The sequence below is a fragment of the Melozone crissalis genome, unplaced genomic scaffold (genome assembly GCF_028551555.1).
Source record: "Melozone crissalis strain CALT ecotype California unplaced genomic scaffold, PUWL_Pcris_2 ptg000013l_1, whole genome shotgun sequence".
Lineage (NCBI taxonomy): Eukaryota > Metazoa > Chordata > Aves > Passeriformes > Passerellidae > Melozone > Melozone crissalis.
In genome coordinates this window covers 56,301,106-56,315,057 of record NW_026535791.1, presented here as the reverse complement: position 1 = coordinate 56,315,057, position 13,952 = coordinate 56,301,106, and the positions used below count along the sequence as shown (strand labels likewise).

At 43.7% G+C, this 13,952-nt stretch overlaps 1 protein-coding gene across 2 annotated transcripts in view; it reads left to right on the top strand.

Moving 5' to 3' along the window:
• Nucleotides 1–13,952, top strand: part of ARHGAP6 (Rho GTPase activating protein 6) — a 311,150-nt gene that overhangs the window by 143,750 nt on the left and 153,448 nt on the right. The window contains exon 1 of one of the 2 annotated variants that reach the window (XM_054271897.1): nt 9,994–10,072. The exons of the other annotated variant lie outside the window; for it this stretch is intronic. Coding sequence (XP_054127872.1) covers nt 10,028–10,072 — 45 coding nt within the window. The 5' untranslated portion in view covers nt 9,994–10,027. Of the gene's footprint in view, nt 1–9,993; nt 10,073–13,952 lie in introns of those variants that run through there. 2 annotated transcript variants of the gene reach the window in all.

Below are 13,952 nucleotides of genomic sequence, written 5' to 3'. Positions count from 1 at the left end.
ATCTTAAGGAAGAAGTCAAAGCAAGCAGTCAACTTCTCTCAGGCCATCAAATAGTGCTTTTCTGCACGTTTTACTGACAGATGAACAGGCAATCCCATTTATAGAGCATACTACATGTTGACAGAGAGCATTACTTCATTTTGCAGTATTGGCAATTTGAGATCTTAGCCAAACAATGCTGAGGTCGCTCTCATTCTGAATTGCCATCCTTGGAATGTGGCTTGGGTTTTCATTAACTCTCTCACTACAAGGTACTGCAGATGGAGACAGATTTTATAGCGGGGGTTGTAATAAACATCAGAGAGTGGAAAGTTGTAAACAGCCTAAATTCATTGTCCTGTGTGCATGAATTCCTTTTCCTTAACACTTTGATGTTCTCAGCATCTTGTGGACACTTTTTCTAATTGGAGGTGAATGGGTGGATAATGCACACGGACTCTGATACCTCCCAGCTGGTGTGTGGGGAGCAGTGGTCTCAAACTCCAGCACCCAGTGAATATGTGCCTCAATATAAACAGCAAAAGTTTGGATATTCAGCCTGGCGCTTGGCTCGCTGCATTCTGGCTCTGCTTAGGAGCACAAATCATGTACAGGATCACTTCCAAGATTTCTCCTCGACTGTTTAATCAAGGGAACAGGACAAAAAGGGAGAATAAAGAGCACAGCTCTACCATGGCTCTTTTCCCCTGCTGCATTATTCCTGCTTTTCCCTATGCTGGCTTCATTGAAATCACCACTATTATCAAGTTAGTGTAAAACTGCAGTGAGTCTTTCCAAGGCCTTTTCCATACTTACATTTTTTCGAGACTTACCAGGACAGTTAAAGCAATACAAGTCACTTGAGAAGAATTTAACTACAAAGGAACTGGGCTGTCCTTACTGCCAAAGGAGAGCAGACTGGTGGGAGAATCTTTAGCAACAGCTTCATTGCTTTCAATTCATAGCTTACCTTTTTACAAAACAATTGCCTGAGAATGGCCAACATTTTTATACAACCCAGCCTTTCCCAAGCTGTTTTGCCCAGGGGGATCTTCCCCTCCCAGATTAGCATAAGAGTCCTTGCTCAGCAGCACTGGGACTATAGCACCTCTGGATCCCTAGATCTGGAAGGCTGTGGATTGTGCTTTGCCTTCTCCTTCCTCCCACTCCTGCAAAGGGAATAGCCACGGTATGGGGTACGCTGGAATAATTGCACCCAAGCTATGAGGAATTCAGTATACTTCCATCAAGTAAAGGCTCCTGCAGATTAAAACAATACAGCTCTGCAATCGGAGAAACTGCTTGGATGATGGTGCATGTCTTATATGAATGGTGCTTTCATGTTCCTGTTGCTTTTTAAATCACTTTCTCTACAGTGCTTGCACTCAGAGCTTCAGTTTCCAGGTAACAGGGAGAACCAGACGCCCAAGTGCTGGGTGATTTAACCTTTTTGTCTGAATGCAACTGGGAAGCAGTTTGAGCACTAACATATTATAACTCTTCGGTTAAACTCGGCTCTTTTGGAATGTAGACTCATTTGTGAGAGCCACATGCCACATTTACATGCAGTCACATGTAGTACAGCTGTCATGACTGCTGCAGGGAGAACAAAAGTACAATAAAGTCACCTTTTGCTTTATGTTTACTGGGTTGTGTTTTCAGCAATGTGCACTGCTGAGTACTGAGTTAGTCCATGGGTCTTGTTGGGTAAGGTATGAATCCATTTTGCCTGGACATGTAAGAAAGGGCTTCTTGCAGATCCCTTCCCCAAGCTCCAGCTTGCATTGGTTTAGATTGTAGAAACACATGACTATTGAAACAGGCTATCCAGGCAGTTGGACCAAAGGTCTTTAACACAGTCATTCCTACCTTTGGATAGGAATGACTGTGTTAAAGCTTGTTCTAGGGTTCTGTAATGGATGTGTCTGAAACGGCAGCTTCTCCAGGTGGGCACATACAGTCAGTGCACTCATCTGGGTCTGGAAATGTGTTGAGCACATTCAAACAAAGCATCTGCTTCAGACTGCCATGTCCCAAACCCTTTCAGCTCTACTGTCTATATAGAGTAGGACCAAATGGGGACCAAGATGCATAACCCATGCATAGACACTGATGGGAACAATCTGAAGATGCACCTGGAACGCTTGGACTTGGTAGTTGTTGTTGTTGTTTCCCTAACTTCTTTACAATGTTTTTAGACTTAGGGTAAGAGTCATCCAGAGTGTTTAACATCCTGCATTTCTCCATCTTCCCTTTGAGTACTGAAGTCTGTTCCTTCATATTTTCTCTCACTTGTCATGACAGGTCAGAGGAACTTTTATGCCTGAATCATTAGGTGACTGAAGTTTCTTACTAAAAAACAAATATGCTTTGATGCTTTTGCAGCCTCAAGGTGAAAATAACAATAAACTTATGGCCAGGGAAAATGATGCTTAAATAAAACTCATCACTGCTTGAAACCCTCAGACTCCATACAGTGAAATTGTAACCATTCCTGTTCTTCAGAGTAAAACCAAACAGTGAATGTAAATTGCTACAGCACTCTGTAAAGATGCTCATTGCTAATTCAGTGGACAGTCAGATATACAAGTTCAAAATACCTCATAAGGAACTCAGTCTGTGAGGTTATTGGATATGATTCAGTTTTATAAATACAAAAGAAGAAGCATTTCAAAAGCCATTAATCATGCTAATGAGTAGAAATTTACTATAGTGGGAAAAACTGATTTATTGGCTTTCAAATATTTCATTTGCAACTCCTTGAATTCACTTCTAATCAATCCAGGAGAACTATCCCTGAGTTACAAGCAGGCTGCATGGACACTCTGGGTTTATGACTGAGAAAAAATCCTCCTGGGCTGTCCCACAGCCCAAGGCCTGGGACTGATTCAAGAGTGTATATCTTTGGTAACGTCCATAGAGTGATCCAAGGCCAGGCCCAGTGATCCTGAAAATTCCCAGTTCCAATACCAGTGTGGGCTGGCTGGCAGAGCTGCTGGGCAGAGGCCTCCCAGCTACAGGACAGGCTGCCTGCCAGGGCTTGGCACCGCCAGGGATTCAGTGCCAAGGCCTCAGGGCTTCACAGCACTGTGGCAAATCCTAATTCCATAGTAATTCTCAGCCTGCCTTTCTGGCTTCCCAGGCTCCCTGCCCTGGAGCAGAGATGCACTGGGATGCCTCCCAGGGACTGTCACTCCAAGGGCAGTTTGCATGAGTGCTCTGCCAGGGCTCATTGCTAACCAGCAGACTGCTTCATGATTTTCTTTTTCTGGCTCCAAAAAAAAAAAAAAAATAGGAATTAATAGTTCACAAAACCTTTGAAAATGTTGGCTTTAGACTCAATCAGATGAAAGTCAAATTTTGAAAAGCAAAGTTCCTTCTCAGCTGGAACACTAGCTTTTCAACCAGCCTCAGTGAATACTATGAATAATAATACCCTGACTCTTAATTTACAGTTGAAATCCAGAAGAACACAATGTCCATCTGCTTACATGATCCCCAAATTATTGACAACTACAAAAACATGATGTTTGTAACCACTTCACATATAGCCTGAAATGTATTAAACAATGACTTCATTTGAAGAGGTTTGTTAACATTATGAATATTATTATTGTGGGTCACAAGAGGCTTGGTCTTGTTCCAGTCTTGAAGTAATTACTTTTACACTGCAAAACTGGTTTATGAATTACAACATTAAATCAAAATGTACAGTAGTCACGTTACTTCTTGGGAGGTTTATTGTGTAGTTATTACTCTGCAGACTAAATGGATTTTAACAATTCCATACTATTCATGAAACAATTTTGAATAAACTTTTGGTTTGTGAAAGAGCCCTTCCTCCTAAATTCTTGTCAAATATTTAGATGGTAAATTTAGATAGGAGCCCATGCTTCTGTCTGTTGTTGATAAGCATTCTTCTTTCTAATCTGAGCAACCAGATCATGTATCTGTGAGTGACTTGTTTCAAGTTAGTGGTTTAAAAACTTTTCTTATATAGCTGCAATTTCTGTAAAAGTCATATGTAATGAAAGAAAATTGTGTTTTTCTCCTTCAGTTCTTGGAAGACATTTAAGGGAGAAGGATAATTGCTAGTGAGAGCACAGCCCAGTTTTACTTTACAGTGAGGGTGAGTTGCAAGGAGATAAACAAGGAAGGAAATACATGGAGATCTACCCACTCTCAGGAACTAGAAAAATCTTCCAGTGAATTGTTATTTTCCCAGATATGTATGATTTACAGAGATGAGACTTCACTGAGATTTTGGCTTGCATGCCTAAGTCTCCTAAGCTGTTTTGATACTCTTAACCTGGAAGTTACATTTCTTTTTTTTCCCCCTTATTTCCCCCCACCCCTCCCCCAACTCCAGCATTCTTCGCCTTATTTTTATCTTGGTCTGTGTCAGCAAGGAAAAACAAACATTTAAAAAAATTAGGCCTGAAACTCAGTCATTCATCTTCACATGAAACTGTGAATGGTTACATTTATTTAAACTACAGCCTCTAAGGCGAGAAAAATATGACAGGATAACTGGTATTTTCTTTTGCAGCTTTAAAACCCAAATGAATTCTAGTGACCCATGGGGTTAATGCTAATTTTTGTTGAAAAAATATTTTATGCTATGTTTTAGGGTACCTTTTTGACCTACAAGTTAGTGGTTTGCAGTTTTAGTTTAAAGATTTTCTAGTGAATTTTCACTGATGCTGGAAACAGAGACCATTGTGCACATGTAAGGGATACAAATTAATTTAACCTTTTTCTAAACCAAAAGTATTTTAGATTAAATTTCTTTGCCATGCTGCTGATAACTCATAGTGCAGTAATATGCACTAACATGTAGGACATCACTGACCAAGAGTCAATAATATAGTATGCATATATATAGGGACTTATAAATTAGGAAGTGTAGGGATTTATCCTGCGTGAGGTTCTGGTAGCACACCAGTGCTAACAAACTCCTGGATGTTTGCTAACATCTTTCACATTATGGGAAAGGTTTCCCTGGGGATTGCTCCATGGGTTGTCCATTTCTTGTATCAAGTGCTTACCAGAACAGCTGGTTTTGGCCCCGGGCCATGTTGTCTGGATTCTCACCTTTCCCTAAGGCTACATTTGTTGCTGTTGCTCTTTCCGGGCTGATGCCCCATCAGGCAGCAGCAGCTCTGGCAGCTCTGGCTGAGTGACCACAGGCAGAGGGCAAGGAGAAGAGTCAAGGGTCCTCCTCTAGATATGTACTGATCGCATTCTTGAGAAAAGCTGCTCCTCCTGCCCCTCTGCACAGCACATTTTGCAGCTTTAGGTTATAATCTGGAGTCTGGTTTGCCCTCGAGGGCTCCGTGGCGTTGGCCGTGCAGGAGCGTTCCAGGAGCTCTCCAGGGTGTGCACAAGGTGCAGTTCCTCTTCTTGCACCACCTGCTGCAAGCACAAATTAGTGTTTGCATTCAGGTTGCTTTGCACCAGCCTGCCACTCACTTCTTCTTCACCAATATGAGCAACGCCTTGAGAGCAGTAACAGGGTCACACTCTTCTCATGTATTAGATCTCATATAAAGAGCTTTCAGACATCGAGGAAATTACAGTGATCAAGTTCTTTCCAAATAGGATTTCTTTCTGTCTAAGAAGATTTGCATGATTATTGTAAAGAAGCATCTCCAGGAGTGAGGTGGCACTTCATTCTTAATGGGCATTAAGTACAATTTCCCTAAGTTCTGTTACAAAACTGGTGAGAAATTATCAACATATTTTGATAGGTAGCAAATAAATAAAAGAAAAAAGGTTCTGAATAAAATATTTTTGTAATGTATTATCTCTAAATTCTGATTCCTTAGTGTCTAGGTTTTATTTATAGAACTTTATGCATTTCATATACTTGTCTGTCATATTTTCTCTCTCTTCTTTTTGGGAAATAGACTTAAACCATTAGTTGTAGCACCTGAATGAACATTTGGCCAGGATAAGAGAAGTGCTAATTCCTCAAGGAAGCAGTGTGCTGCCAGTATCACTCTTGCTCTGGTTCAGCAGCCACAGAGGCAAGTTTTTTCCAGATGTGGAGTTACCTCTGTATGGAAGCTGCATTCATGCACTACTGGAAAGGTCAGGTGAAACAAGACCTTCATGCTTGCTTCAGGCTTTTTCACCTGAAGATAGTGATTGTGTTTTCACCTGTATGGTAGCCCCTGCTTTTCTGAATGCAAAGAACCAAGGCACTGAGACAGTTAAGGACTTTTCTGAAAGTCAGATGAGATTTAATAGCTGGTCTCCCAGGTGGGCTTCTCCTCACTTAACTGCAGATGCCTGAAGGGCAGCCTCTGACCTCATTGTCATGGACCTCCTCTGAAGTAGCACTTCAATTTCTGTGCCCTACTTTAGATGTCTACTTGCAGTGACATACATACACACCAGGTCTGTGGGCTTCTTCCTGTAGGAGTGGGAAGCATAGGCTGGTAAGCTGAGATGGGGATTGTAGATGTTTACATTCAGGTTAGACAAATCCTTTACTGCAGTAAGGACCATGCTGGCTGTCCTCCCAAAAGAGGATGCATTTGGAAACTTTTTCCTGCTTCATCTCATGAGACATCAGACACCTTGAGTCACGAGCTCCAGGTGAAGTTCATGGCAGAGAAGTAGAGAAGTCTGTTCTCTCCAGTTTCATAATTGTGTGCTGTCTGAAGCTATTTTCCTTTGTTTATTAGCAGTTACTGTTGAGAAAGCAGTCAGTTCCTGCAGTAATATTGGAAAAACAAAACTTGGCTCCACTAATGATCAGGTAGGTAAGATTCCATTACCTACTCATTTCCCAGCTGCTGTGTTGTAAGCAACCAAATTTTAGCTGAAACTGTTCATTCTTCTTTTCTGTTGTCAATGACAAATGATACACAGGAGAGGACTGACAATTTTAATAAGATCTGTTTGCAGGTGTAAAGCCCACATTACAGCTCCTGGAAGCTGTGTAAGGAACAGCCACAATGGGAATCATGGAAAGCAGGAATTGATTGAGTTGCCCTGGAATGAACATACAGGAAGCCAACTGTGAAGCTTTGTATCCTATCTTAAGAGAAACTGACCTGGGAGGTTTACACTTCCCAAGGTGAGCTGCATGTCCAATACCTTGGACACACATTGTCAGGTAAATAAAGGAGAAAGAAAATTTGGAAAGAACAGCAGGGAGGAATCATAAATGCATCATAAGTGAATAAGGGTGGAATGTGAAAGGGTAAAATGTAATCAGAATGGCCAGAAAGATCTGTCTGTAAATCTTGGCTGCTAAGTGGCTTAAGAGAGGTATAGATGATTGCAGGCAGCTGAGTAGTACAGCTCAGTGGGTTCCTCTTCACTGCAGACCAGGGTGGGCTCCAAAGCCTGAGCAGTTTGAAATCAGAAACTCCTTGGCCACCATAAATACAGTGTAAGGGAGCTTTCTAATCACAGCCACAGTAGCTTGTGTTCAAAATCCAGAAAGCTTTTGTTGAGATCTGGTCTTTGAAAACACTAATTGCTAGTCAGCAATTAGTTTTAAATTCTGATACGAGGTAGACAAGGAATCTTTTCTCTCTGTTTTTTATATCATGTGTACAGAATAAAGCCGGATCTAGTATCCTGTGTTTTTTGGGGTTGATAACCCCCAATTTGTAAGTTTTTGCTCACAACTTCTTCCTTGTCACCATAAAAAGTTCAACTGCAGTTTCCTTATCATGTATTCTTTATTTTTAATCTTAGCTGCACTAATGTAACAACCTGTTATTATTGCAAAGCACTTCCATGCATGCTCTTCATCTGCCCCCAGTATCCTACTCCCAACTAGACAGTCTCCAGATTTCTTTTGTGCCAGCTCTGGCAGTCATCTCCTCCCTCAGAGGGCTGAATCAGTCTGCTAAATGGAAAGAAAGGTGCGTGCTTCATTTGCTGTATTGGTTTGTGAGAAGCACGGAGGCAGAGGGGAGGGAGGTGGTGACAGTGTGTGGCTGGGAGAGGGGGATGAAGAGGGTTAATGGGAGGCAGACTCTCCTTTTCAATGGCAATGAGTTTCTAGGCCAAACAAGTTTGACCTGCGAAATTTCACCTTTAGCCCTTCCCCTCTCTGGCTTCTCCCTCTAGGGCATTTTTTACCTTTCTGTTTTTTCCCCTTTCCATGAATTACTCTGTTTTCTTTAAGTTTTGCATCTCTTCCTTTACTGGTTTGCTTCTTCCCTACCTTCTCTACCATGGGGGTTCTGCTCTCCTTCTATTCTTTTCACCTTGGGGTATTTATTAGAAAGAACACCTCTGTTTTAATCCTTTTGTCATGTTTTTCATTTCCTTTTGCAATGCTGCATCTATGGTTAGAAGAAGCTGGTGATGGTATAGAACTTGAGCATAGAAATCCTGCAAACCTCTTCCCATCTTGCTCATCTACTTTCTGTGGTCAAACCTGCAGAGCAGACAAACAAATATTGGGAATCACAGCATATGATATATGCAGAGTTCCCAACTGAAAACATCTCCTTGAAATAAGAAGCAGAAATATAGAAGAGAAAAGCAGGCATTCAGGGTTTTATTTTTTTACCCTTTTTCCCCTGCCTACCTGCCTGGAGATTCTGATGAAGTTTGTTATATAAGGTTTCTTTCTGTTGGGTGCTGCTTTCCAATAGATGCTCTGCAACTGCTCAAGTATCTACCCTGCCTTGTTTTCCAGGAAGGGGAGTAGCACAGATTGTTCACCCAAGAGACAAAAATGGACTTTATTGGTAAATGCACATACTGTGTTCTTTGTTCACGCCAAGTTGACAGTCCATGGGAACACTTAAAGATTATTTCCTCTGCAATAGGGATTAACATCCATGGAAGATCCATAACTGGAAGCTTGTTGAGTACAGTACATCAGCATCAGAGCACATAAAAACTTTGGCTCAACTGGTTTGTCTTTCCAGGATATATTTTATGATGTTGTACACTTTTTTTTTTTTTCTCAAAATGCCTTCTCCTTTTCCCCTAAGTACTGTGCTACCGCTGTTTTGAGATAATGCTATGGACTAGTAGCATTTGCCTAGATTGTAGGTTGGAAACTGATGAATTCCCTTTATGTCATGCAGCACTAGGATAAGGCCACTTTCTCAGAGAACAGCTGAGAGTAACTGGGGGGGTTGCTGCCCTTACCAAGATTTGTACAGAGCATTTAAAAATGATTATAAGGGTGAAAGAGGGCTCAGGAAATCATGTAGCCTGGCCTAGGCTCTGCTTAGGCTATGCTTAGCTGAGGGAAGTTTATACATTTTTAAACACTTCCATTGATGGAATAATCTCCCCAGGCAAGTCACACAGAAGTCACTACTAATTATATAACACAGCAAAATGCAATTTTCCTTCAGAATGTGTTTGATCTTCTACAGTTTGTGTAAAGACACATTTATGAAATAACAAATAGGCCATGACATAGCATTTTGTTTTGAAAGTTTATGTGTTAGAGAATCACGACCCAGTTCACTGAAAGTACGCACTGTAAAACCATGAACAGGAAAGTTATGTTTTATTTGTCCCTCTCTCCTTCACCTTTAGCTCCTCGCCTGCAGGACCAGGTTCCTCGCCCCCGGTGCTGCCGGGGCCGGTGCGGTTTGCCGGGGGCTGTGGGACGGGCTGGCTGGAGCCGCCGCTGCCGGGCGGCCGGGGCTCGGCACATCGGGGCGGCTCCGCGGGGCCCCGAGCCGGCGTCGGGGTCCGCCCGGGACGGCCGGAGCGGGAACGGAGCCGGGAACGGAGCCGCCCGTGCGGGGAGGGCTCGCAGGTGCGCCGGGCTGAGCGCCGCGCTGGGCGGGAGAAGCGAAACCGCCACCCCTCAGGCAGCGCCGGGAGCCGCCTCCTGCCGCTGCCGCCCGGCGCTGCCGAGGGGCTGCCGGCTCCCGGCGCGGGGTGGGGACAGCCGGGGGCGGGCCGCGGGCGGGAGTTACGAGGAGGGGCGCCGGGGGCCGCGGGCTGCCGGGCGGGAGCCCAGCGCTGCGGCGGACGGCGGGTCGGGGGCAGTGCCCAGCGGCGCCCGGGTGCAGGGAGCGGCGCCGCCGCCCGCCCGTTCGCGCCCATGGGGGACTCGGTGTTCAGCGAGAGGCCGGCGCTGCGCTACGCGGTGAGTGCCGGGGCGAGGGGGGCTGCGCGCACCGGGGCGCCCACGTGTGCCGTGGGGTGGTGGGAGCGTCAGTCTGTCCGTCCACACAGGCGCGGAGCCGCGGGTCAGGGGGAGGCGGCTGCAGTCCTGTCCCGGCGGGGACTCGATGCGCGCAGCCTGCAGGCACGGCGCTGAGCTGGAGGCTTTCCCCGCTTTCCTACCTGGGAGTGTCGCGCTTTGCTGGAGATGACATAAATATATATATTTTATTTAATAAAGGAGCGGGCGATGCGGTGCCGGCCGCGGGGCAGCCGGGCTGCAGCCGGCAGGAGCGGTGGCGGTGCCGCCTCTCCCCGGGGGTAGCGGGGCGCTCCGGCTCGGGGATCCCGGGAGCCCCGGGTCCGGCCCCGCTGCCCTTCTCCCATCCGCGGGCTGGGGTGAGCCCAGCACCGGCCGGGCTCTCGGTGGCGGTTCCGATAATAACACCGTACTTTATTTAATTTCCTTCGCGAGAGCTGGTGCTGTTGAGAAGCCGCCGCACTTCCACCAGCCTTATTAGGAGCATTTTCTCGTTTGCTCCGGCGGGGAAAAAAAAAAAAAAAAGCCGCGTAAAAACAACCAGCTGCCTCCTCTCCTGAAGTCATAAATAAACACCAGCACGAGTTATTGCTATTGCATGCGAGGGCTGGTGCCGCTCTCGTTTGCACCCAAGTCAGTGATGAATACTTTTATTGCTGTTGTTAAAGTTGTGTGGGAATTGTCAGTCGGAGCAGGCTTGCTTCGCTGGTCCTGGGAGCACGGCTGCTGGATTGGCGGGATGGGTTGATGGATTTCTAATTGTATCCATTACGGGACACACTGCGATGTGCTTTTTTTTACTTGCTTCACTTTGATTCCTTCAGTATTGGACATGAAATTAAACTTCTTTTTATACACTCTTTTATTTTAAAATCTTGTGTAAACAATTTGGAAGAGACTACTTGGGTTTTTTTGGGCAGCAGGGTTTAATGTCTGTCTCTATACATATTTTTCTACCCACTCAACTGTAGGTGTTAGTGTATTCAGCTGCTGTAGTAATATAAGAGTTTTTAGAGGTAATGGTAAGTTAGCTAAATTAGTTAATAGAAACAAATACCTTTGTAGTGACAGTGATTTCATCAGGAATCTAGTTGTCTTACACCAAACAAATTGGAACCACTCTTTCAGCAGGGTAATGGTGCCGTGAGTATTTTGATGTGGTGACCACTGCTAGTCACGTCACGTGCTAGCACCATGAAACTTTTATTACTTCCTGTGATTGTGCTTGTCAGTCTGCCATTAACTACTAGTTGCAAACACATTATTGTTTCTGTCAGTTGGGTATCAGTCCTGTTTCATGCTTGGAGTCAGCACCAGGTAGTGCATTGAATTCAGGACAGCAGGCGTGCAAGGGAAGAAGGATGGCCAGCCATATCGGATGACCATTGCCCCTTTGACAAAACCCCTGGTCTTTGATTGCTGTGTATCACAGCAAAAGGGAAATTGCACACCTGAGAATGAAATATATCCTAAAATAGTAAAAGACACTTTGAAATTTCAATGATGAAGTAGCAACACATAGTTATACCTTGCAGGTAAGTGACATTTATAGTTTATATTACTGGCTTGCCTGGAGAATTGGGGTCTGGACGCTGTGCATAATCCAGGCTTAACATGGAGTCTGTGAAAACCTAGATGAGATGAAAAGTGTGTTGACTTGATGAGCTCAGACTGTAGAGCTTTCTTGTATTGAGACCTTAGTAATTACTGCTTAAATGTAGTGAAGTACTGTTCTCATTAAGTAGTTGTGTGGTGTAAATACAAATCAAGTTCTTGGATTGTTTTGATAACTGTGAAATAAAAATTATGCAGTGTTACAGCATTTAATAGCCATTAATTTATTGGCAGAAGAAATTATAGTGATTTCTGTGGTGAGCTTCTCTTCTGATTTTCAGGACTGATAATTAAAATTTCATGGTTTTCATAAAAGGAAGCATCTGCACTGGCACCTTCGTTCCAGACAGCGTTGTGCTTCTGAAGGCAGCCTCCCAGTCTTCCCCAGTTGTTTGCTTTGCTTCATGTCTCAGGGTGGAGAGATCATGGGAAACAGCATTTGTTCAGGTGATGCTGAACTGGGGAATGTGCTCCTGGTGCTTCTCAGCTTGGAGGGTATTTGAGCCTCAGGACCAAGCTAGAGTCAGCTAAGCTTGGAAAATTCGTGTTGTTTGGGCATTCCATCCACTGTACCAGCACCTGAGCTCTGCAGTGTGCTACAGCCAGTGCAACACAATAATGTAGCCATAAATCAACAGAATCACTGTGATTCTGAGGCTTCCTAGTGTGTTTGCAAGCATAGCTTATGCAAACACAGACTTAATAGCTTAAGACTGTTATGTCAGTGGCTATGATCCCATCACCTATAGCACATTGGATCCTGTGTGTGTTAAGTGAGAGTGGAATGACTGATAATTATGTCACAGTTCCATTCTGAACTCAGCATTGGTGTTGACTTACCTAAAAACTCCACTAGGCAAAGAGGTCATTTTAATATGCTGAAATATTGTTTTCAGTGAAAAGTAAATTAAAAGAAACCAGCCAGTTGAAAATGAAAAAAAGGATGTTATTAAAGGAGTAGGTGTAAGAAAAACAAACCAAAATGCAGACTGGGAGACGGTTATACTTGCATTAGATCAGAGAAACAATTTTTTTTCCCTCCTCATATCTTTTCATTAGTCCAAAGACTCTTTTCCTTTTCTTATATGTTTAGATGACATTTTTATTAAAAATTAGAGAAAAGTAAATAATATCTCATTCTTGATGTATGTTGCCTGGCCAAACTGTACTCTTTAATTTTTAGACATGGGTTAGTTTATCTGTCCATTAATGATCTGGCTGAATTACTCTGAATTAAAAGCTCTTTTTGGTATCATGGTGTTTGTAACTGATACTCCAGTTACAAACAAAATCTCCAAATGTTCCAGGAACAGTTTTCATATAGTTTCATTAAAAGGGATGGTCACCTTCCTGCCTTGGGATTTCTTTTTGTTTGTTGCTAAATTCTTTTTTTTTCCCCTCCGTCTTAGTAGCTTTATGGGGGAACTAAAAAGCTGCTTCGTGTATTTTGGCTAAAACATCAGAGAGATCCATTGGTTACTTGAGATGTAGAATTTTTTCCTGTGACAAAGAGACTCAAAACAGCCTCAGCTGTTGCCCAATCAGCCAGTCCCTCAGTGGTTCAAAGCAGAAAGATTGGAGAATGATCTGGTTTGGATATAGCCATTTTAATCTTAGTGTAATATCTTTAATCTTGTTTTGTCTTGAAATATTTACCAGAAAGGATTTCCCTCAAGGGAAAGGACATTTTACCCTGATGAGGAAACTCTGACTGTCTTTCACCAGGGAATATGAGAAAATGGGGAGGAGCTGGGATTTGGAAGTGGCTGCCCTGACTTGAGAGATACTTTGGGGAATTCATCTAAGGAGAAAACATGAGACTTTCTTGGGGCCAAAAATTGAGTGTTCTGGCATCCAGAGTGGAAGGGATATGTGAGTCCTTGGACAACAACTTTGAGTTGGTTTAAGCTTCTCACCTCAAATTCGGACATTGGAGAGTATTTTGAGAAAAGAAGGTTTTTTCCCAGCCTCCAGCAGTGTTTGGGGCATTGCATTGTGTGTTTGCTCAGCCTGTGCCCAGCTGACCCTTGCTGGGCTGAATGGCAAACTTGCTGCTCCCTCTTTAGTGTCTTAAATCCATGAGTCTGCATGGAAGGATGGAGAAAACAGAAGAAACAGTTTTCACTGGAAACTATGACATGAGGAAACCTCCTGCTTTCTGGAGCACAGAGGGAGTAAAAAGAGAATCACAGACATTTTCCTCCAATAT